This window comes from Trichosurus vulpecula, chromosome 9 (genome assembly GCF_011100635.1).
Source record: "Trichosurus vulpecula isolate mTriVul1 chromosome 9, mTriVul1.pri, whole genome shotgun sequence".
Classification (NCBI taxonomy): Eukaryota; Metazoa; Chordata; class Mammalia; order Diprotodontia; family Phalangeridae; genus Trichosurus; species Trichosurus vulpecula.
The window spans coordinates 75700634-75725700 of NC_050581.1; the positions used below are offsets into that span (position 1 = coordinate 75700634).

Here is a 25067-nt window from a genome sequence, read left to right on the forward strand (position 1 = left end):
ACAAGGTCCTTCCTTGAATCCTCCAGTTGTTAACATTTCTGATCTACTCTCTCCTGGAAAGACTTTACAGCATTTTTCACATATTTGTGCTTACTTCTCTGTGTACCTGTTATTACCCCCCATAGGATGTAAGCTTATTGCCTGGTAAGGAAGAGGCAGCTGAATGCTTGTTGAATTGAGCTGAATAGAAGAGCAGGAGACTTAACTTTGCATGGCTCCATTGGTCCTAACTGAGACCACTGTCACAGGGATGCAGTTACATCAAATGTGAAAACAAGTAGAGCTGTTTGAAACTAGAAAAGTTTGCCTTGTAAGGTCGTGAGTTCCTATCGCTGTACTTTTTTTTTAGTAGAGGTTAGATGACCTCTAAAATCCCTTTTAATCTAAAATCCCTTTTAATTTAATACTGCTTCAGTACTGCCCTACTTTAACCTTTTCCAGAGAGAAGGCAAGAACACAGGAGACAGAGTTCTGCTGGGGGCAGAGACAGAAACTACTAGAATGTAAAAATGTTATATATTTCTAGCTATATTTGATCCTGACTACTATATAGCCAATCTTATAGCTAGAAATACAGTACACAGGAATTTCAGCATATATAGCCCACATTAACATAGATGGGAGAGGATAAAAAAAAAGTGTGTCAAAATATTAGATTTAATCCAGGAATCAAACCTAAAGAAAGGAAGCTGTGTGACATAGTAGGAGAAATGTCAGATCTAGAGCCAAAAGAGCTTAGTTTGAAAATTCTGACTTTGCTGCTTACCATGTGACTCTGAGCATATTGTTTAGCCTTTCTGGGCCCTCTGTTTGCTCACCTGTAAAATGATGGGGCAGCACAGATGATCTCTACAGATCCTTCCAGCACTAAATCTATGACTCTGTAGGTTATAGAATAGGAAAAGCAAGAGGGAAGCTCAGCTAACACTATACAAACTGGTCAGATTTTAGTTACATCTCCAAATTGGCTTGCTTAGTGGGATTGTTCACTGGCTAGTTTTGATACTGTGGCTGAAAACAATTTAAGGGAGAAGTGGGAGGCATTAATTTGTGGGAAGACAACACAGAGGAATATGTTATAGATTCATAAAGGAGTAAGACATTTGCTGATTTTGGGGGCTAACCAAACTGAACTAAAAAGTGAACCCAGCAGGTCTGACTTTGTGTCTTATCAAAGACCACAGGAAATCACTTAACCCTAAACTTCAATTTCTACATTTGTAAAATTTGGATAATACTAGCAATACTTAGTTGTGAGGAAATCATTCTATAACCTATAAAGTGCTATATGTAATGAATGTGACAAAGCAGAGTGACAAAGTTGATAAATTAGAGGTTAATTACTTTATTGAAGTATTCGCCATATAATTCTTTTCATTTGAGACCTCCCCTGTTCCATATAAAATACTGTGTATACAGAATGCTGTGTAACTATAATGGCCACATTCTGCCCCACAGTAGAGTTAAGAAAATGCACCTCCCTCCCTTCACTTCAGAGGTAGAGGCTCCGGACGTGGAATTCTGATATAGTTTCAGACATAACTGTTGTGCTGACTAGTCTTGCTGAGTTACTTTTTTTGATCTTTCTCTTTTCGATCTTTATTACAAGGAATGACATGGGTAGAGGAAGGAGGGGGGAAGATACATTCGTAAAGGAACGTAATATAAAAATTAAAGGCATCAATAAAAATAAGGTAAAAATGATTTATATTTAACTTTTCTAGAACATATCTATTTTTTTAAGCCAGTACATCACCATTGGTCTATAAGATAAACCAGTTATTTACTGTCACTTTGCAAATAATACACAACCTACCAGCCTGTACCTGCATTTTCATTAGTGTAGTATTAAGATTCTCATAAGAAGATAAAAGATTATTTTACCAGTACATTTCCCATTTCACAAATATCACCTGTGGCACAGTATTAGCTTGAGAACTACAGCTATAGTTCTCTTTCATATCATTCAAAAGGCAGAACAAAAATTCAGTTATATTGACTACTTCCTCCACTAAAGCCCAACTCGTGTTGATTTCCAACTCTCCCCCAGCTTGTTCTTTATTTTAAACTGTTTTAGGGAGGCTTGGCTTCCATAACTGGTCCTGCTCTATCTATGGAGCTTGATTTCCCCAGCTCACACCTTCTATTCTAGTCAGAGCAGTCTCCTTATTTTCCTACACAGTGGGACATTGATTAATCACAGAAGTAAGTTACTTATTTTGTCTGTGCTTTGCACAAGCTGCTCCCTCAGTATGAAAAGCTCTCTCCTCCCTCAAAGCTTACCCAGTTCTCTACCTTCTGTAAAGTCCAGCTCACACACATCCAAGCCCACCTCCTACACAATTCCTCAATGACCTCTGATCCCCAGATATCCCTGCCTTCTTGGAACTTCCATGGCACCTGGTATCTTCACATCACTTAGCACTTGACTGCAAAAGGGCTAAGTTCAGCAGCTCCATAATGAAGATCTATAGCACGTTTGTGAGTTAGAATTTTTGTTTATTTAACTAGGAAGGTACAGTCAGTATGCTCTTGTTTTATACTCATGCTAGCCATGTTCTAATGAAGGAATTTTGGAAGCTTTGCTATTTCCAATCACCTCCTGAGACTACCACCAAAAAATGTTGATGGTATTTTACTCTCTACCCTTTGAACTTTCAACCAGTGTTTGCCTCTATTTTCTCTTTGTGCTTTCTCCATTCTGCTTCTATTTGCTCTCTTTTGTTCTCCCCTACCCCTAGCCCGCTCTCCTTTTTTTCTGCCTGTGTCTCCTTCAGTCCACCAGAGGGACTCAGTGCTCCTCACAAGCACTATTTCTTTTTTCAGTTTACAAAGTATTATTTTTTTTTAAATTGTAATGAAATTTTATTTTTTCCAATCAATGAAAATCTGCCTTCTCTCTCTCATTGAAAAAGAAAGAAAAATAAAACCCTTTTCATAGATGCTACTTAGCTGGTTGGCATCTATACTGAATGTTAATCAAAGAAAATAAGAAAGGACAATGAAGGAATTTAGAAAGAGAACAAAGAAACAAATTTGATTAGCTGACTACTATGAGTTGTTACTCTTCTAAGCAACGGGCCTGAAAAACTCATATTCAAATTCAAGGAATTCAACTCAACATTTATTAATCATCCATCATGTACCAGACTTGTGCTAAGTGGCAAGTGTATATGGATGAAAGATTATGCAGTCTCTCCTTTTAAGGAACTACTTAACTACTACTCTCTACTCTTCAGTCTACTAGGAGGAACGGAACATGTACCCAAATAAGTATAAGTATGACGGTGCAAGAGAGAGAGCACACATAGGAAAGTGTGCTAAGGAAACCTGAGCAGGGAAAGAACACTTTTGGCTGGAGACATACAAGAAGGCTCTAAGGATGACGTAGTGCCTAGGCTGTCTTGAAGAGAAAGAAAAGGATTTCAGCAGGCAGAAATTAGCGTGGAGACAACAGAGAGCTGTTCAAAGCAGTGTTCAGTTTGGCTACAATACAGAGGGCTTGTAGGGAAATAAGCCTGGAAAGATAGGCTTCCAATAGGAAATAGAGGAAAGCTTTAGATGCCAGGCTATGGAGTTTGCATTTTATCCTACAGGAAATAGGGAATATCTAATGAAAGGAGCTGGGTACAGCACTGACCTACTCAAATAGGTCAATAGATCAAATAAGATCTTTTCAGAAGAAAGAATGGTTATTTGCTGTAATCTTATTTTAATCACAAATAATCTGCTCTCAATGTCAGCCTGGTCATAGCTTTTTAAAGTTTTTTTTTTTTAATAATAAGACACCTTAGTATAGTCAAATGAATAATTTAAATAGCATAAAGTAGAATCCAGTGCATATGCATATGAGAAAGACTAACATACCAAAAAGGGATATTGCTATATAAATTGACAACAGTTAAGATTTCATTTCAATTGAACTGAACAAATATTCACTGAGGTCCTATGCTCTACACATAGTAGGTAATCAATGAATTCACATGTGTATATGTGCAATATATATGTGTGTGTGTGTGTGTGTGTGTGTGTGTGTGTGTGTGTGTGTGTGTATTTCTAGGTTAACTCTTGTCTGAGGGATACAAAAATGAGTAAGAATAGGTCCCTGTCCTGAAGAAGCTTACAGGCTAGGAGGGTTAATAAAATAAAGCCACAACTAGAATACAACTCAAAATACAAGCAGTAGAAAATTCTAACTTAGAGAGATAAAGAGACAGAAAGCGTGCATCTGGTTGGTGGAAAATCAATTCAAGAAACATTAAGCATCTCCTTCATGCCAGATGACAAGACACCACCCTTGTTTGCTCAGAGTCTGAGCAGTTGACCTAGGCTGAAGCTGCTAATAATTAATAACCCTAGGCCAGGACATCCCCTTGATCCCAGTAATCAGGAGAATAACTGTACTTTAAAAACTGGGTTCTGGGGGTATGTGACACTGTGTTGATAACAGAGCATGTGGAGAATGGAGCACAAACAAAAAGTTAATGTGGTTTGAGTGAGTTGATGCAGAGAATTGTGGTATAAGTGAAAAAGTGAGTTCACAGTATGCTGTCAATGAGTGGGGCTAGTTTCAGTTCAGCTCTCTGGCAGTTCAAGGATATGTTTGAGTATAGATGCCTAGCAGTTTGGTATGTGTGCTTATGGGGAAATCCCAGTATGTATACTAAGAGGGTTGGGTTTGCCCCCATGATGAACTTTGATTTTAGGAAGCACGTGAAAAGTAAGAATTAAAGTAGAATGGAGGCAGTCTTTGGTAAGATAGAGTTGGGTGCATGAGGATCCCAGTGCCCTTTCCACAGAGCAATTCCAGTTCTGGGGACAGTGATGAAAGAGTACAGTCAGATGGGACAGGGTGCTAAGATCCCAGCTACCTTTGCACATGAGAGTGTTCTGGGGTAGAGAGGAAGGTACACAAGCAAACCTAGAGCATCAGAGTGTGAGTGGTCTGACAGACTGACCACATAGACTTATAATCCACTAAGTATAATTACAAACATGCCAAGTGCCTAACTTGAGATAAGCAGTTGTTTGACAGGTGACATAAAGGGAGGGTGTTTCAAGCACTAGGAAAAGAATGAGCAAGAGTGCAGAGCAAAGAAAGCCTTTGTACTGATAGCAAGACATCTAGGTGGAAATGTCTGGCATGTAGTCAGAAACAAAAAACTGATGGAGTGCAGGGCCGGAGGACCCAGTGATTCCCATTTCCTTTAAATGTTATGTGGTTTAAGTCCTGGCATAAGATAAATTTTTCAGATTTTCACCAGATCTCCATACCTTTGATTAAGTAGCCTGAGATATGATGAAATATACTAGCCATTTCCCAATATTCACACTAAAGCTCCAGTTTCCTATCTAAAGAAAGTATAGCACAGCCAGTCTGACTAAAAACTGACATCTTCAGTACAGCTCTCTGGACCAATGCAGTGGCTTACATGTTTTAAAATGAACAAAATATATAACCTAAAACCAGAGGAACAATGTTCAGATTCTCCATCTTGAGGGGTGACTATAAGGAAAAATGAGGCCTATTAGGTAGAAGGCCACATTAAAATGTCCTGGGCCTCTCTACATAGTAAAATACCTCCGAGAAATTATATCTACATTACAAGATTCAGATTCCTAATGAACTTAAAAGAAACCTTTTAATTAATTTAATTAAATCAATTGAAATCTTGCTCACGATTCAAACCTTTCTCCCATCAGAAGAGTGACAAAGTAGGAAATGATTAAAGCTGAATCCATACACATGCCCCAAACATTCTTAGACAAACAGACAATAAACATCTAGATGGAGACAGCCTGGGCATCCTTTTATAGTGTGAGAGAGAATGCAGGAAGTTAGGACTTATATTCCATGATGCAGGAAGAGGGCAAGAGGGGAGGTAGTTCAGATAGCACAGAAGGGAACTAGATGTGACGAACATGAATGAGAATGCTGCCTGTAGGTTTTTGGTCACTTCCTATCCAGAGTTCTCAGTAGCAAAGCAGAACTAGACAAAAGTGCCATTCGTTAAGTATTCTCAAAGGGTGAAACCTGGATCCACTACCAACAATATGTTATCTATTGAACAGATTCTGCTATCACCTAAATACCATCAATGACATAAAATGGCAAGGCTAAGTCTCTAGTAAGTTCCTAGAAGTAAATAATTTATTAGAAGATGAAGCCACAAGGAGAGTTTGAAGCAAATATGAAGATGATCCATGACAAGCCAAACAAGTTGGTTTTGGGTTTGTTTTTCTTAAACATAAAACTTAAAAGACGGCACATATCCAAGGGATAGTCAGTTCTTCAATATACACAAGATAGTAAACCTGATATGATGCTTAAAAAACTTAAACTAGGTAGAAGAAATTTATTTCAGAAAGGGCTGGCTGGTATGTTATGATGAAGTACAGGCAGACTGAATATGAATGATAAGCCTCCTAAATGGATAATTAGCCTTGCTTATATAAAACAACATGTTAAAGTAAACTAATTTTAAAAAACTAACTCCAAAGCTTATCTTGCATGTTATTAATTATATACATTAATATGTCAACACAAAGAGTCTTTTTAGTGTGGAAACAATTCAATTCAGCAAAATCTATCGAAGGCTTAATGCTATGCACAAGGCATCCTTGCTACATGCTGGAGAGATACAAAAATGAGTAAAATATAGTCTCCTGTTCTTATGGCATTTAAAATGCAGATGGGGTGTCAGGATAAGTATACACATAAATATAATACGAAACAGAATATGAATCCAATAAGAGAGTTTACTACTACTATCTTACATTTTTATAATATTTGACAGATTTAGATATGTTTTTACATCCAGTATATCATTTGATACAAAGCAACACAGAGGTACAGAGGAGGATTGAGGTCACAGCCATCTGAGTCCAAGAAGGGCATCATGAAGAAAATAGTATTTGAAATAGACAGAACTTGAAGAATAGGTAGGATTTTGATATGGATGAAGGGAAGGACATCCTAGTGGAAGGAATGGTGTTAGCAAAGATGGTGAGGTAGGATAAATAATAAAATTATATAATTTCATAGTTGAGTAGTTCAGTTTGACTAGAACGTACAGTAAACATAGAGGAGGAAGAGTGAGAAATAAGACTGGATAGGTATACTTTGGGGCCATATTGTAAAAGTCCCCTTTGGTCAGACTAAAGATTCTGGATATTATCCTACAGACAGTACAGGGAGTAATCAAAGGTTTCAGAGCCAAGGGTGAACTGACAAAGCATTAGAAAGATTAATCTGTCAGTGCTGGTGAGGAAGACAGGCATTTGTTCATTCAATAACCATTTATTAAGTGCCCACTTAAGCCAGCCACCGTGTTAGGTGAAGGAAATACAAAGATGAAAGTGAAACAATCATTATTCTCAGGAAACTTGTAGTCTTAATTGGAAAAGACAATGTGTGTATACATATATGTACACACATGTATATATATACACACACATATGAAAAACATACACTAAGTAAAATCGCTACTAGGATACTACTGGTGGAGTTGTGAATTGATCCAGTTTTTCTGGAAAGTAATTTTGCAGATGATATGATGATATACTTAGGGAACCCTAGAGAATCAACTATGAAACTAGTCAAAACAAGTAAGAATGTTAGCCAAGTTGCAGGGTATAAAATAAACCTACACAAATCATTAACATTTCTGAATATTACCAACAAACCTAGCAGGAAAAGATAAATAACATTTAAAATAACTGTAGACAATATAAAATACTTGGGAGTCTATCTGCCAAGACAAACCTAGGAACTATTTGAACACAATTACAAAACACTTTTCACACAAATAAGAACAGATCTAAGCAACTGGAAAAATATTAATTGCTTACAGGTAGGCCAAGCCAATATAATAAAAATTACAGTACTACCTAAATTAATTTACTTGTTCAGTGCCATGCCAATCAAAGTACCAAAGAATTATTCTATAGAGCTAGAAAAAATAATAACAAAATTCATTTGGAGGAAGAAGAATATAAAGGGAATTAATAAAAAAGGGAAGGAAGGGAGTCCAGCAGTATCAAATCTCAAACAGTACTACAAAGCTGCAATCTTCAAAACAATTTGGTACTGGGTAAAAAAAGTAGAGGTTGGTCAGTGGAATAGATGAGGTACATAATATATGGAAGCAAATGAGCAGTTACCTAGTGTTTGATAAACCCAAAGATCCCAGCTATTGCTGCAAGAACTTATTATCTAACAGAAATGTTGGGAAAACTAGAAAGCAGTGTGGCAGAAACTAGCCATAGACCAACATCCCATACAATATATCAAGAAAAGCTCCAAATGGGTGCATGATTTTCAACATTTTACCACAAGCACATTAGTGGAATGGGAAAGAAATTACCTGTTAGATCTGTGGATAGGGGAAGAGTTCATGACCAAATCAATGATAGAGAGGTTCACAAATGGCAAAATAGATAATTTTAATGACATAAAATTAAAAATTTTAGCAGAAACAAAATCAGTTAAACTTAGAAAAGCAGGAAACTGGGGGAAAATCTTTGCAGCAAATTTCTCTGATGAAAGTCCCATTTGTAAGATACATAGAGAACTGAGTCAAATTTTCAAGAATAAGAGCCAATCCTCAAATGATAAATGGTCAAAAGATATGAACAGGTGGTTTTCAGAGGAAGAAATCAAAGTTATCAATAGTCATATGAAGAGATGCTATAAATCGCTAATAATTAAAGAAATGAAAATTAAAACAACTTTGAGGTGCTATCGCACACCCATTAGATCAACCAAGATGTCAAAAAGGAAGAAGATAAAATGCTGGAGGGGATATGGAAAAATTGGGACACTCATGCACTGTTGGTGGAGTTGTGAAATGATCTAACCATTCTGGAGAGCAATTTGGAACAATACCCATAGGGCCAGTAAACTATGTGTATCTTTTTATCTAGCAATATTGATTTTTCTAGGGCTATATCCCGAAGAGATCAAAGAAAGAGGGAAAGGACACATATATACAAAAATACTTATAGCAGCTCTTTTCATGGTGGCAAAGAATTGGAAACTGAGGGAATGCCCATCATTTGGGGAATGGCTGAAAAAATTATGGCATATAAATGTGATGGAATACTACTCTGTTGTAAGAAACGATGACAGGGATAGTATTCAGAGAAACCTGGCAAAACCTCTGTGCTTTAAAAAATAAATAAATTTTTTTTTAAAAAAAAGAAAAGGGCATAAATAGGACTTGAAACCTTCTAATAGCAAGGAAGAAATTCACCACCATAAGAGAGAAATATCTGCTCTATGGGCAGAGGTGAGGATTTTCTCAGCATCTTCTCTTGACCTCTCTGTCTCCAGTTTCCCTTAGGAGTTTTAAAGCCCTTTTCTATTTGGTTCAGGAATCTGACATGGTCCAGGAACTCTTCCACACAAAAAGCAAATCAGCAGAAGTATTCCACATGCCAGCCAAGGCTGACAACATATGCTATGTTCCACCACCCATAGTATCCCACTATTGCAAGGAAGGGAAGAGGGTGTATTTTCTCAAGTCTTCTCTGGGGCCAAGTTTTTTCAACATAATTTCAAAGAATTTGGTTTCAATATTTTTGTGCTTTCCATTGTGTATATTGTTTCCCTGGTTTTGTTTCTTTCACTCTACATTAGTTCATACAATTACTTTTTCCCATGCTTTTCTGAATTCTTCATATTCAGCATTTTTTTGTGGCACAATAACATTCCATGACATCAATGTGCCATTTTTGGCTAAGCCATTTCCTAATTGATGAGGATCTACTTTATTTCCATTTCTTTGTTGCAATAAAAGAGCTGCTTTGAACATTTTGGTGTGAATGAGGCCTTCTTTTCTGTCTTTGACCTTTTGGGGACGTGCTTAGTAGATATTTTAGTTATTACAAATTGCTTTCTCGTTGGACCAACTGCCAATTCCCAGTGCAAAATTTAATATGCTTCGTGGTTCTCTCATTTTGTGTGGCACCTTTACATTATCCAGCCTAATCACGGGAAAAAGGAAGAACAAGTCTCTTTGTTACTGAATGCAGGCTACGGAACCTCAGACGCTTTAGACTCAGATGAGACAGAAAACACCTCCATACAATTTCCAGCCTTTGCAGTGCAGAGGAAGATAAAAACTACTTTGTGGATGTATGATTCAAAAAGGAAAAGAAAGCAGCCAATTTTGTGTATTTTTAATTGTAATATATACACCATGATAATTGTACAACATGAAAATGTGGCAAGCACAACCATGTTCATCAGGTCACTGCTGGGTCAGTCAATCCTTTTCAGCTCCTGGGTGTGTTCTCTATCCTATGATCTATAGAATTTCTTTAGTAAAGTACAGAGAGCACCCAAAGCATTATGTTTTGTTTGCAACAGTCCAATAGGTACTGGTTGTGGGTTTGGAATTCTTTGTAAATGATGGCTGTACTTAATAAAAAATGGCCTCAGTGAAATGAAATTAATTTCATTTCCTGCAGCCTACGCATTTACAGGATCATAGACTTAAAGTTGGAAGGGATAATATTTACAATCTTGGTGAACTCTATCATTCCACAGATGTGTAATTGATCAAGAGAAGGGAAGTGATTCAGTCAGGGTCACACACAGCTCATCTAAAAGCAGGATTCAAATTCGGGTCCTCCTGACTCCAAGTCCAGCACTCTACCACTCTATCATGCAGCTTCTCTTTAATTAACTTGTTTAACTAATTAACCTTAATTAACTTATTATTTTAATTAACTTACAAGAAAGAGAAATGGGTGGGTCTGTAGATCATAAAGAGGCTGCATGATATAGTGAAAAGAGCCATGGATTGGAGGCAGAGGACTCTCTGGTTTGGATTCCCAGCTCTGTCACTTTCTGCCTGTATAAATTTGGGCAATTCAAATCAACAAACACTTATTAAATACTTACTATGTGCAAGCTGCATGTCAGCTGCTAATTAACCTCTGAGTTCTTGGTTTTTTTAATCTCCAAAATAAGAATGACAATGCTGCATGAATTACCTCATAAGACTGTAATAAGGAGACCGTTTACAAATAGCAAGTGCTTCCAGGATCTCCATCTCCAGGGCATTTTCTCTGGCTGACCCCCATGCCTGGAATGCTCTGACTCCTGGCTTCCCTGGCCTCCTTCTGGTCATAGCCAAAGTCTCACTTTCTACCAGAAGCCTTTCCCAGACCACCTTAATTTTAGTGTCTTCTCTTTGAGCTGACTTCCAATTTACCCTGTAAACATCTTGTTTGTGCAGAGCTATTTGTATGTTGTTTCTTCCATTAGACTTCAAGCTCCTTGAGAACAGGGACTGTCTTTTGTATTTCTTTGTACCCCTAGTACTTACTTAACATAGTGCTTGGCACATAGTAGGTGCTTAATAAATGCTTGTTGACTTGACTGTAATTCTGTTGGTACTTCCTCAATCAAGTCTTATGATACCACCTCTAGAATTCAGTAGGTGGCTTTTGAAGAATTGTTGTAGTCATAAAAATGGTAGCCATCATCTTCTCATGATGAATCTCTCTGAGTTTAGCTAGTTTAATGCTTAGATAGATATGCAGTCTAGCACTGAGCCCATACTGTAAACTGTAAAGAACTATTATTATCATCAACATTGTCCCAAAGACTTAAATGTTTTTATGTTATGGCATCAACACAGCCCAAGTAAACAAGTAAAAAGCTTGGGGAGGCTGGGAGGGACACTGGGGTTAAGATTCTATCTCTTGCCTCAAGAGGTATAACTAGCTATCCCACTACATGCCTAGCTTGAACTCCTTCATCTGCAACTCTTACAATTCTTTGCTTTGTTCGAGGTCCAACTCAAGTGGCACCTCCCGTGAGGTTTTCCTGATCTTCTGGTTGTTAGTGCTCTCTTTGTCCTCAAATTCTATTGTATTTATGTAGGTAATATAAATGTTGTTTCCCCCATTAGAATGTAAGCTCTTTGAGGACAGGAACACTTTTTCATTTTGTCTTTGAATTCTTCAGCACCTTGAACATAGTAGGGAAATTTGGCTGAAGTACAGATTGAACAAAGATGAACATCATGGATTAAGTCTGGAAAGGTATATGCCGAAGCCAGCTCTGAAGGGCTTTTAATTCTATAAGCAACATGGAACCACTGAAAATTTTTGAGAAAGGGAGTGACATAGTTAGACCAAAGATTTATTTTTGTAGCCAAATGGAGAACGTATTATAGAGGATATGGATTTGTTAACTGTCCTAATAAAAGTGTACATTTTATTAAATGAAAGAGGATGGTGAGTTAAAAAAAAAAGATTTTTCTTTTTCTCAGTTAAACAACCTGAATGTTTAGACCATGAGGTCATAAGTAAAGAAATCAATCAACAAATATTAAATACCTATTATGTACTAAAGAAATATACAAAAGTGAACCAGTCTCTGATTTTAAGGAACTTACATTCTACTCGCCTTGGGAGAGCATAGTCTGTGAACCAAATACCCAAGAAGAAATAAACAACTTTTTTGAGTACTATCTAAACCTATAAAATGATAGAAATATCATCCCCGATTAAGAAGGTGAAGTCTTATCCCACTGTTCTGTTTAATTAAGGAACTGTAGCTCTAGAGAAAACAGAAAGAATTTGAATACACACCTTATATCCCATATCAGTATCCCTGCTGACTCTTATTTTAGCTTTCTTTAGCTTAGTTTGTGGTTCTCCAATCTACAAAGCCATTCACAAAAACTAAGTAAGTCTTCTATTTGTGTGGATTTTTGTGAGGAGTCTGAGATGATCCTCATTGGTCCAATAGATAATGATGGTCTGATGTATCTTATCATGTATGTTTGGGAGAGACAGGTGAGAGAAAATGGAAACAGGTGAGCAAAAGATAGTTGGAGCTCAGAACAGGATGAACAGAACACCAATGGAGGGAAGCAATTCTAAAATACAATGTGAGGAACAAGATAATCCTTCACATTCTTCACGGGCAAAAGAATGTCATGACAGGAAGTGGCACAAAGCTGGGCCTGTGACTACGTGACTTTCACAAGGATTCAATATAAACGCTTATCCATCCTCAGCACAGGATTCACAGAAATACATTTTCATCATGAAATATAGGGTGGAGTCAAAGGCAATTTATATGTGGCTCAGTGGGAACTTAATGAATAAGACTTTATGAGGGAGAAATGACAATTCAGACAATGCTCATCAACTCTGATTTTCCTAAGAAACACTTAGTTACATTCAGTATACTTACAGGGTAAAAGATTTACTATACTGGCACAAAGGTTACTTGAATGGGTAAAACCTTACTTCCATAGAGTTCGCTGGCAGGTAGCCTAAGTTCAGCCATCCAGCAAACTGCAGGCAACTCTAAAGTTTTTTTGTTTTTGCTTTTCCAAAGGTCCCTCAGCAGTGAACAAAGATGTTACTGAAGCTCGTGCATTTTGATTAGAAGAGAGTCTCTCAAATCTTTACTCAGTGGGTGGTTATTTTTACTTTTGATATACTCTAACAAACTTGGTTATTTGATCTCTCAGCCCAAAGTAGATTAGACACAGCAAATCAAAAGGAAGGAGGTATTGCTAGAGCAAAAAATAAAAGCAGTCTAAAAGTGAGGAAGAGGTAGAAAAACTAAAAAAACATGACCTGAGAATTTAAAAAACAAAACATCATGGACCCATTTAGTGTAGTGGCAAACGGTCATCCATATCTCAATAATCTCTGAGAACCTCATTGTATTGTAGTTCTGTCTTAGAATGACAATCCTGAGTTGTTAGGTTGTCTATACTCTCTTCGAGAAAGCAGAAAAATATGTAATATATTTTAGAAAGATTTATATCAGTATTGTTAAATATTTGCAAGTTTTGACAATTAAAAAAGTAGGCTTAAGTTACATGGAAAATTGACTTATATGGAATATATCTGTCCTTAAATGATGCCAGATAAACGAGATGTTGCCATATTTTGATACAAAGTCTCTCCATTATTAAACTTTCAATCTTTTTGCAATTGGGGGCATTACTGGATGAACAAGTTTTAATAACCTATGGATGATAAAAGGACACTTACTGTAGCAGAAGCTATATATAAACGTGAAAAATATATTTGAGCTGAGACAAGAGGTCAGGGCTAGAGATATAGAGGTGACAGCTAAAAGCTGTGAGAGAATATAACTAGGGAGAATGGCAGAAGACCACAGAATGGAAGGACTTTTAGAATGTAGGAAAAGTAAGAGAAAGCAACAAAGAAGACAAGGGTCCCTGGTACCCCACAGCAGCGGCTATGAGGGTGCCATTGGAAAAATTCTACCCTCACCCCTTGACCCCCAGATCAACTACTGGTTACCTTAGGTGGCAGATGTCCTCAGGGGGCAAGCTCAAGGGTAATGTGACCCATGAGTAAAAGCCCTGCCTTCTCCCCTTTCATTTTTGGTAGAACAGAGTAAGGCACACAGCATGAGCAGGCATGGGTGGACTGTGATCTGTATTGCAGATTATCATGACATTCCTCTTTCCCCAAAATCCACTCGTCTTCCCAACTTCCCTATCACCATAGATAACACCACTGTCCTTCCAGTCGTCCAGGTTCTCACAATCTCAGTATCATCTTACCTCCTCATTTTCCCTTAACCCACCTATCCTGACCTATCAATTACCAAATCTTACTTCTACTGACACATCACCCCTTCTCCCTACCGGCATAGCCACCAACTCAAGTTCAACCCCTCATCACTTCTCTCCTGGACAACTTCAAAAACCTCCTAATAAGTTTCTCTGCCTCGGGTGCTTCTCTCCAATCTTTCTTCTATATGGCTGCCAAAGCAATTTTTCTAAAGCACAGGTCATTCTCCTTAATAAATTCTAGTGTTCACCTACCGACTCCTGGATCAACTGTAATTTCATTTTTATCTCATCTTTTTAGTTTCTATTTTTTGGTAAAAGCTTTATAATGTACATAATTATTAGTAAAGTAGTACATGTACATAGCCTACAAATAAGTTATACATATAAGTAAATATAAGAAAACACATACAAGTAAATATAGATACATGCTGTTAGATACTCCTTTAGGTGTTTTTCCCCCTAAATACATTATTTTGTACACATTCAAACTCATCTGCCACAATCAAACCTAGAGAAACTTTAATGAACTGATGAATAGTTACGTAAGCAGAACCAGGAGAATAATTTATACTTCAACAATAATGAAAAGGTAAACAACTTTGAAGGACTTAAGAATGTTAATCAAAAAATCATGATCTCACAAGACTGAAAGGAAGCATGCTTCCCATATCCTGGGAGAGAAATGACAGACTAGATGTGCAAAATGAGGCACACATTTTCGGAGCAGCCACTGTGTGAATTCGTTTTACTTGTTTATACTTACTTGTTACAAGGGAGGGCTTCTATTTAGGGAGAAAGTTGTGGAAGAAAGAAGCAATAAGGTACTGATAGTGATGCAAGAAAAGAAAAGAATAACATTAATGAAATATATTAAAATACACAAAAGTTCAGGAGGGAACACAGACAAGCAGAGCAGTTTTATTACTGTCATGAAATTTGATACACACTTCAAATGCAAATAATATATAATAGAAGTAGAGAAGTCCATAATTTTGTATAGAATTATTTTTTGTCATTCTTTGAATATTGAAATGTTCGTGTGTGTTGATATTTGTTACATAACAATAAAGACTTTAAATGAAAAAATGATATTTGCAGATCCTTCTTTTAGCTACACTCATATTTAGACCTTCATTTCTAATAACAGTGGTATAAAAATAAGACACCTTAAAATTTAAAGTGAGCTGGCTTTACAAAGAAGGAAAGTTTTTATAATTAAAAAATTTATCCTATCATATAAAATACCAAATAATTCCTACCCTACCCTGACTGATGCGATCATTTCAGTTTCTCAAATCCCTGAAATTCACAAATTGATGTGAGAAATTTAGCTAGATTTCTTTCTTCCTAACATTTCACTGAGGAAGAGAATTTTGATACCGGCTAATCCATATAAGAGAGTATGCAATTTTGGAGAGGGCATTTATAGGGATGGCTTTGGACAACAAGATAGTATAGAGGACATTTGTGCCATAAAGGACTGAAGAAAGAGAGCCAATGGTGGGAGGGAGAGGTCAAAAAGGAAGGTAGAAAGGCTCCAGAATTCTTCCTTAACCTATTTCTGTATTATAAACCCACAATTCTTCTCCCTTTCTGAGCATCTTCTCCTTAGACCATTTCCAGGAATAAAAAATAAATTTTATTTTAAATTTGTTTAAAAGTTTTTCTTTTTTCTTAAATTGCCTTATATTTAGTACAAGGTTATCATTGAAGAAATATGTTATTAGGAAAAAAAGGTAGGTTGGTTATGCAGTGAAAATGAGAGATAGGCTGGATGCAGTGGCACACACCAGGGGTCCCTTCTTATTGGAGAGGCTAAGGTTGGTGGATCCCTTGCACTGAGGAGTCCTGAAGTAGGGCTAAATTCAATCAGGTGTCAGCTCTAAGTCTGGCACCAATATTGTGAACCCCTGAGAGGAGGGGAGGGGCACCAAAAGAGATACTAGGCTGCCTAAGGAGAGGCAAATTGGGCTACATCAGAAACTGAGCAGGTTCTGTGCTAATCTCAATGGGGTCCAGTCCATGAGTGGCCATCATACTTCCCTAGTGGGAGAACTAGTCTAAAAAAATAGGAAAAAGAAAAGAAAAATAACATGTTCCATGATATGCCTATGTGTTCCACTCATGACATCAAGAGATCTTAGAGCAGTTGTCTCTAAACTGGAGAATGTAAGATGGCTCTCTGGAGGGCAGGAAGAAAATATTAGAACTTCTACTTATATCTAAATATAATAAATTAAGTAAATTTAAATTAATATTTTAATTTAATTAAAATTTAATTTATTAAATTTATTAATTAGTAAATCCATTTTTATTTATTATAATTTATACAATAATGTTAATTTTATTAAAATTAATAAAATTTAAAAAATAAAATTAATAAATTTAAAATTAAATAAAAACCTAAATAAATACAATAAATAAATAAATAATTTTACCAATATTTCAGATACCAATTGTCACTGGTGCCTTCACTTAGTCTCTAAGTCAAATGGTTATGTGTTATGTTATGTTATTATCTATGAGTTACCCTGAAGGAAGAGTAGGAATGCTATGACATAGAGACACTGACAGTGGAGCCCTCATTGATTCTTTCACTTTCAATATATTTTGATGTATCATACAGTTTACAAATATCTGAGTATAAGTGGATCTAGGCATTATATTATCTAGTTTTTAGAAAGCCAAACTTCAAAGAATGGTCAAGTGACCTTAGGAGTCCAGCAAAGAAACTTCAGATCGAAGACAATACTAATGAGAGCAAGGGTGAACAATAAGAAAATGGTAGAGCAGTCATTTTTAATACAGGCCTTTTATCAACCAAATTATAAAGAAAAAACAAGAAGTCAGTCAAAAAAACTCAAAATTACCAAGTAGATTCTTAGAAACATGGATTAACATGGTATATTGTTGTTAATGATGAACCTTGCCCTAAGTAGACATTGTGCCTTTTAAGATATTAACTAATAGTGCAAGTCATTTTGATTTGCAAGACATTGAAAAATTAAACTTTTGTGGCCTATAGAGATCCATATACATACACTTTAAAAATCTGGAACAGAATCCTCTATCCCATTTAAAAATCTTCCAAATGAAGCATTTTAATGGGTTTTAAACCCATCTGTAAAAATAAAAAATTTAATACTTTCCAAATACTTTAGAAGAACAACTGATTAATATCTAAGAATATGGAAATTTACTACCAGTATTTCAACAAAATCTTTGCATAGTTGGTAGATGGGGTTAAAAAATGAGCTTCATGATTTCATAAGCACATCCAACAACATACTTCTTTCATTTGGTTCGACATATCTTTGTGAGGTTTTGTTTTGTTTTGGTTTCGCCGTTTAGTTAACAGTCATTAACAAGTATCAAAATAAACGTAGAATAAGACTTCTAAATTATTGTATTGAAGAGTTAAACCAAGATTTTCCAAAAATACTGACACTTGTTTAAATTTCTCTCATCAAAATGTTAATAATGATGGTATCTTAAGTGATAGAAAAATGTTTTTTTACTGTTAATAAAATTTAAATTTTTTAGAATACTATTTATTTTATCCTCATATTATCCTTTAAATTTCTATTTTTATCTGTGTTTTATAGTGGATACAACATGAATACAGTAGCACATTTATAAACACACACACACACACATATATGTATATATGAGAGAGAGAGAGAGAGAGAGAGAATCCTTAAACATTTTTTGATAGAGGCAATTTAAAAACTGGAAACCATGGATCTAAAGGAAGGCCCCCTGTAATGATGTGTAAGTACCCGGTGGAGGATTTATGGGAAACTATGGACAAAGGTTACAAGATAAGCAAGTATTGATGGAGTACTATTTGTTCGACTAGAAGGACTGTCCACATATATGAGATCACAAATCCACCAAAATATGTAATTATATGGGAAAAATATGATAGATTAATCAGGTGTTGTTTATCAGTTAATCAACCAACATTTTCTCATTATAGATAATATGTTTTATTGGATAGATAAGGCATTGGGACATACCAAGAAGAGTAAGACATAATCCCTTCTCTAAAAGACATTACACTTCAGTTGAGGAAATAGGAATAACATAAAAGATAAATATAACTGTATGAAGCAATATGAGTCTCAAGCAAATTATCTAGGCAGTAAATGCTATGGGATTTCTAAAGGGAGAGATTGTTGTGGGCTGACATTGTCAATAAAGTCTTCTATGTGGAATTTGAGCTGGGCTCTGAAGGTAAGGCAAGCTCTAATTAAGCAAAGGAGACGATGTAGGGAAAATATTGCAGAAGAGAAAATTATATAAATAAAGGTGCTGATAAAAAGGTTTCAAATTAACTTTAGCAAACAAAGTTTAAAGTGTTCTTTAAAAATGTGAAACGAGGAAGGGAAAATCATCTTGCCAAAATTTCTTTTTAAAAAATTATAACAAAAAGATTGGCAAAAAAAAAAAGGTCGTCAAGGAAAAAGAACAGAAAGGTCAGAAATGCATAGCTACTCATCTAGTCTTTTCTACACTTTATTTATACCTTTTGGTAAATTATTCCGAAATCTGGTCTCCATCCTCAAATCTTAGGCCCTCAAAAGTATTTTAGAAACATTTCTGAGGAAACTGTCCCCAAACTTTTCCCAACACAACAATCTAGATCACCATTCCTCCTTTGGAGAGTGATGTTCTTCTTTGGGCGATTTTGGAAGTGAAACAGTTTTGAGTTTCTTTGCTTTGATTCAGCATATGAAACCCTACTTCCCAAGGTTCAATAAAGAGTTGGGAAATGTTATTTGAAATGTCTAGGTGACAATGCAGCATCAAAGTCTCACATATCTTCCCTAATGAAGCTAAATAATCTATTTTAAGAGACAGTTTTGGAATGGAAGTTCTAACTTCTTTAATGGCAAAGACCTAGGTCAAGAATTCATTTCACCTATTTTTTTCCCCTTAATAGCTGTAAAATTCTAACACACCTACAGTCAAAGTCTGGTTCAGTAAGTTATAGCAGGTTATGATACAAGACAAACTGCCATAACATATTAAAACATCTGTGCAACCCAAGCAGTCAGGATTAGGAGTTAGACAATGTGGGTAGTTATCTATGTAGGGTACAAAAGGGTTGGGATGAGGGAGTGGGAGGCAGGAGGGATGCAACAAAGTCTAAGTCTTAATATTAACTTTAAAAATGCACCCATTTTTGGAGTTGTGAACTGATCCAGCCATTCTGGAGAGCAATTTGGATACTATGCCCAAAGGGCTATACAAATGTGCATGCCCTTTGGCCCAGCAATACCACTTCTAGGGCTGTATCCCAACAAGATCATATAAATGGGAAAAGGACCCATATGTACAAAAATATTTATAGCAGCTCTTTTTGTGGTGGCAAGGAAGTAGAAATCAAGGGGATGCCCATCAATTGGGGAATGGTTAAACAAATTGTGGTATACGAATGTAACGGAATACTATTGTGCTGTAAGAAATGAGGAGCAGGTGGACTTCATAATAACCTGATCTGATGCTGAGTGAGGGGAGCAGAACCAGGAGAACATTATACACGATTACAGACACACTGTATCTGTAAGGACTAACTTTGATACTATCAGACTTGACTCCTCTCATCAATGCAAGGTTCAAAGATAGCTCTGAAAGACTCATGACGGAAAAAGCTATGCGCATCCAGAGAAAGAATTAGGAAGTCTCAATGCAGAATGAGGCAAACTTTTTGCTCCCTTTTTTTTCCTTCTTTTCTCCTTTCTCATGATTCATTCCATTGGTTATAATTCTTCATTACAATTGGACTATTATGTAAATAAGTTCAATGTGAAGGTATATGTAGAACCTACATTGGATTACAAGCCATCTTGGGGGGCTGGGTGGAGGAGTGGGATGGAGAGAAAATTTGGAACCCTAACACTTGTGGAACTGTTGTAAACTAAAAATAAAAAATAAATTTATTTTTTAAAAAGGAAAAAAAAATGCACCCATTTTAATGCCAAAATGTCCAGTCTTTGTGACATGTACTTATAATATACTAAGTTGTACCCTAGTAACATACCCAGAAAAGGGATGTGAGTTTCAAATATAGGGGTTAGAGTCTAATCTTCAGGCCTTGCCTAGGATACACAAATGAGCTGTATGATACATAAATGTATACTATTTTCTTCAGTTCATATTACGATGAACTGCTAGAATTTCTGTGATAAAGCTGCCTGTGCTGTATACTGCTTTTGTTACCTTCTATTAATATAAATCACATTTACTCTGTATGGGCTTTACCTCTGTCTACATCTTTGTTGTGTTCTCCAGTAAACGGCAAGGTCCATGAGGACAGGACTGTTTTGTATTGTCCATTTCCCTCAGTGCTGACCGTGGTGCCTCACACATAGGAGCCACTTAAGAAATGATCTTTGTATGGCATTAAACCGAATGCTTTAAACTTGGGGTGACATTCTGTTTTCCTTTCCATTTTCTTATTTGAAGATGAGTTCTCTTGTACTTTCAAGAGAAAGTGCTTGATTATCAGGATGTAACAGCAATGATTTTGCCAAATCTTGATAAAAACATTAAAAACGGGCTATCCCAGGGTCCAGTAGGTAAGAAGGTAACTGAGTAGAGGTGTCCATGTACAGAGCTCATTGCAGTTTGTTAGACAGCAGAGAAGTATTAGTGGTATAAATAATGAATGCTCCACTTCTAGAAGGCTACTTATTTTACACTGAAATGTTCTTTGATAGCACCACTTGATGTAATGGAAAAGATCTTCAATAAATTTCACATGATAGAAGGGAAACGTTTTGAAAAGTATAAGAAACTATGAAAACATAAGAGGATGTTAATATTATTTTTAAAAGTATAATAATGAATTAGAAATCAAATTCAATAATTACTCAGAACTGCAATAAAGGCCCAGGTTATACAGAGCTTTCTTTGTGAGGTCAGCAATATTGAATTGCTTCATCTAATATTTCAGTCTGAAACCCAGTCTTTGGTCTAATATAGTCTTCTTCTGTTTTGGTGTGTCCCTCACAGTGCAGTTTGATATGATGCGGGCCTGTAACCTGATCGCTACTGTTGCCCTCACTGCAGGACAGCTCATCTTTGTCATGGGGCTGATGGACTTGCCCATCATTTCACAGGACACCCAATGGTGGGAGGAAGCCATTGCTGCTGTATTCCAACTTGCAAGTAAGTACCTTACTTAATGATAAGGCAAGAACTGAAAACTACTTTATTCTACAATGATGAATGAATAGATTTGACGCATCCAGGAAAGGAAATTACTGGAAGTCTAAAATGAATCACTCTGGAAATAATGAAAGATATGAAAATAATTCCCAGGATCCTAGCTTTCTTGAGAAATTCTCCTTCCAAAAGAAGGTCAGAATGTTGAGAAACTTTGAAAGTAGCCACTGTAGAAGAATGACGGACATAACAAATTCTAATACTATTTAGGACTGATGGAATTCATTTGGTCATTTATCAAAATTACATAGTCTTTAGGTGCTATTGTTTCAGAATGGGGAAAAAAACATTTCAGAATAGGAAAAAAATGGAAAAAGTTCCTTTCACAACTCAAACTGCATTGTCTCATAGCTTCACTGGTGGAGAAGAGATGATTTTTCCTATATCAATGAGAAATTTCTTGGTAAGGAGTTTGTATAACAGTGAAAATAGGTGTGTCCCATTCCCCTTTTCTGGTATAATAGATTTTTTTTTTTTTTTGCAGTTCCTAAAACAGCAGTATCTATCTCCCAAGAATGGTTTGGGGGGGAAAGCCAAGAAAGAGCACAGTGTTGTAGCCTAGAAAGTTTAAGATACTTTCCCTGTGGTTGGTGTGTCTCTCTCCTTTAATGGCCCCACCATCACCCCCTGAGGCTCAATAGGTCTGTTTTGCCCAAAAAGGAAATGCATTTTGGCCCTCTTTAGACTTGTTGTTTCATTGACAAACAGTACAGTGGACAGCCATGTGCCTTTCTTCTATCAAACTGCTAATTTTAGACTGAGGTTTTTTTCCTGTGCTGGAGTCTGTTTTAAACAGAGTTAGAGAGAGACTGAAGGGCGCCAGGATATCCCGTCACAGGAGAAGGAAATGCCTGCTATTACCTGTTATGCAAGCTGAACCTTGAAATCCCTAGTGCTAGGGTGGGGAGATGGGGGGTAGGGCTGGAGAAGAAGAGTTGGAAGTGATTAATAAAATGTTAATAAAAATAGGAAGAGAGGAAAAAATACTTCACCATGAACTAAATAGACTGAAAAAAAAAACCCTAGAAGGTTGTAGGAAAGTTACAAGCCTCACAAATAGTCTACAGAGTATTTTAAAAGGTTTCTAGGAGAATAGCAAAGAATGTAAAGTTATCCATCAAAGATGGCTCCATTTGTGGTTATGTAAGGGTCTTTCTGTTCATTGGAGCTTCTTTTTCATTTGTTTTACTGGGCTGTAATTACTAAATGTCATTACTAATTTACTAAATATACCATAAGAAAAGTCTCTTTCTCTTGTGAGCTAGATGGAAGCAATTGTTATGTATGATTATGGGCATAATCTTATTTGACATTTAACAAGTGCTAAATATAACATAACTAAATTATATTGATATTTACTTTGTAGGTACACATATGTTCTTTCTTCCCAATTTATAATCTTCATGACTGTAACCTTCATGAAGGCAGGGACAGTATCGTAAACCTATCTAGAAAAGTCTTGCACATAATAGATACTCAATAAATATGTGTTGTCAATAATTTTTAAATCCCTGTAGAGGAAAAGAATCACACAAACCAATGTTGATCTCTGCTTCTAATACTGTCAAGAAAACAAGAAGAGCAGGCAATGATATTTATTATTGATTAATGCCCTGTGGTCCTCAAATGAGTCGACTACAAACCCAAGCCCATATTCAATGCAGGAGCCTCAAACTGTAGCTTCTCAAATATGTTTCTACTATTTGATCACTAAGTAAAGGGATATACAACTTTCTGCAATGAGAATACTCTACCTCATCATGCTCCCTAATTCCAATTAACTTTTTTAATATATTTCATGATTTAAAAAATTTTGATCACGTCTTCTTTTAGCCATTGACCTAAATGGCTAAATGAGAAGAGGCTTTTCAAAAAAGAAAGTGGAAGTTCTTCAATCCTTCTGGATCATTATAATTTTTTTTCTAAACTTTTTCCAGTTTCATGAATTTTCTAGGTGTACAGTTTTTAGAAAAAAATATTCGCACTTAAAAATATATTTTGATTATACATAAAGGTAGGATAAAATTTTATGTTTTGTTTCATGATTGATAACATACAGGCTTTTCTTGGCTCTCCTGGTCAAAGTAGCATATTGAGCCAACTGTCTTCAGGAGCAGTCTAGGACAACTCTTCACTCTCTTTTCTGTGCTGCAAATGACAATTCAGTGCTCTCCATGTTAGAAGGATAATTTGGATTATTTTTCCCCTTAATGCATTGCCTTATGCTTGTCTACAGTGAAACTTGTCTGCCAATTTTCTGCCCAGTAAAACATTTTGTGAGATCTTACAGGAGTTCAGATTCATCTTTCACTCATCAGAAGAGTCAATGTCAGCTATAAACTTAGAGATTTAGTTGTAAATGCTCTCTTCTAGGTTCCTTATAAATGTTCAATACAACAAGATCTCACTTCACTAAAGGATATTACTTTTATACTTTTCTATCCAGAGAAGTACTTCATTCCTACTTTTTTCTTTCTCCCACCCGGTCCCCATGCTAAAAAAAATACTTTTCTCAATTCCACATAACTTTATTTTTAATAGTCTTTGGTGTGAACACATTTCTAAGCCTTTTTACAAGTTAAAATAAATTATGTCTACTGAGTCCACTGATTCTTGCCCACACCAGAAGAACCTGGTTCATACTCTGGAATAGACTAAGTAAATATAAAAGATTATTTTTCTCATCTTAACAGAACCAGCAAACATAAATAGGGACCTCTTGGTCTCCATTTACCTATTAGGACTCTGTTTATGAGATATCACAAGGACAATGAGGTTTATAGTATCTGCGTCTGCACATGCTGGTGAAGAATTTTATACATTTTATTTTCAATTTGCTCTTTATATTTTGCTTCTCTGAATTCTGATTACATTTTCCAAATACTTCCTTTAAATACCAACTACATCATTTTTTTTTCTCTTCCAAACATTCTTGGTACTTTTGAGTCTTAAATAGAAGCCATAAATCACCCAGAAGATGCTTTAGGACCCTTATGAAAGCATATGAGCTTATAAATTATTGTCTTCTAGTTTTTCCTTTCCAAGAATAATTCTCTCTAGGGAAAAACATTTGAATAAGAGCCATTATTTTGTAGCTACCATGTGCTGGAAAATTTCAGCCTGAGTAATGCTTTAAGAGACTGTTCTCTTCAATTGATATGCTGCATTAGTTGAGGTTCTCCTTGGAAACCAGTGTACTCCAACCAAATCACAGTTACTTGAAATTGCTTTTAAAAGTTTTCATTT

The 25067-nt window shown here is 36.0% G+C and overlaps 2 protein-coding genes across 3 annotated transcripts in view; one reads left to right on the plus strand and one right to left on the minus strand.

Moving 5' to 3' along the window:
- Positions 1 to 25067, minus strand: part of IFT140 (intraflagellar transport 140) — a 175123-nt gene that overhangs the window by 36648 nt on the left and 113408 nt on the right. The gene's annotated exons all lie outside the window — the stretch shown is intronic.
- Positions 1 to 25067, plus strand: part of TMEM204 (transmembrane protein 204) — a 51940-nt gene that overhangs the window by 12983 nt on the left and 13890 nt on the right. For both annotated transcript variants that reach the window (XM_036738509.1, XM_036738508.1), the window contains one exon: positions 21609 to 21764. In XM_036738509.1, coding sequence (XP_036594404.1) covers positions 21609 to 21764 — 156 coding nt within the window. The remainder of the gene's footprint in view (positions 1 to 21608; positions 21765 to 25067) is intronic.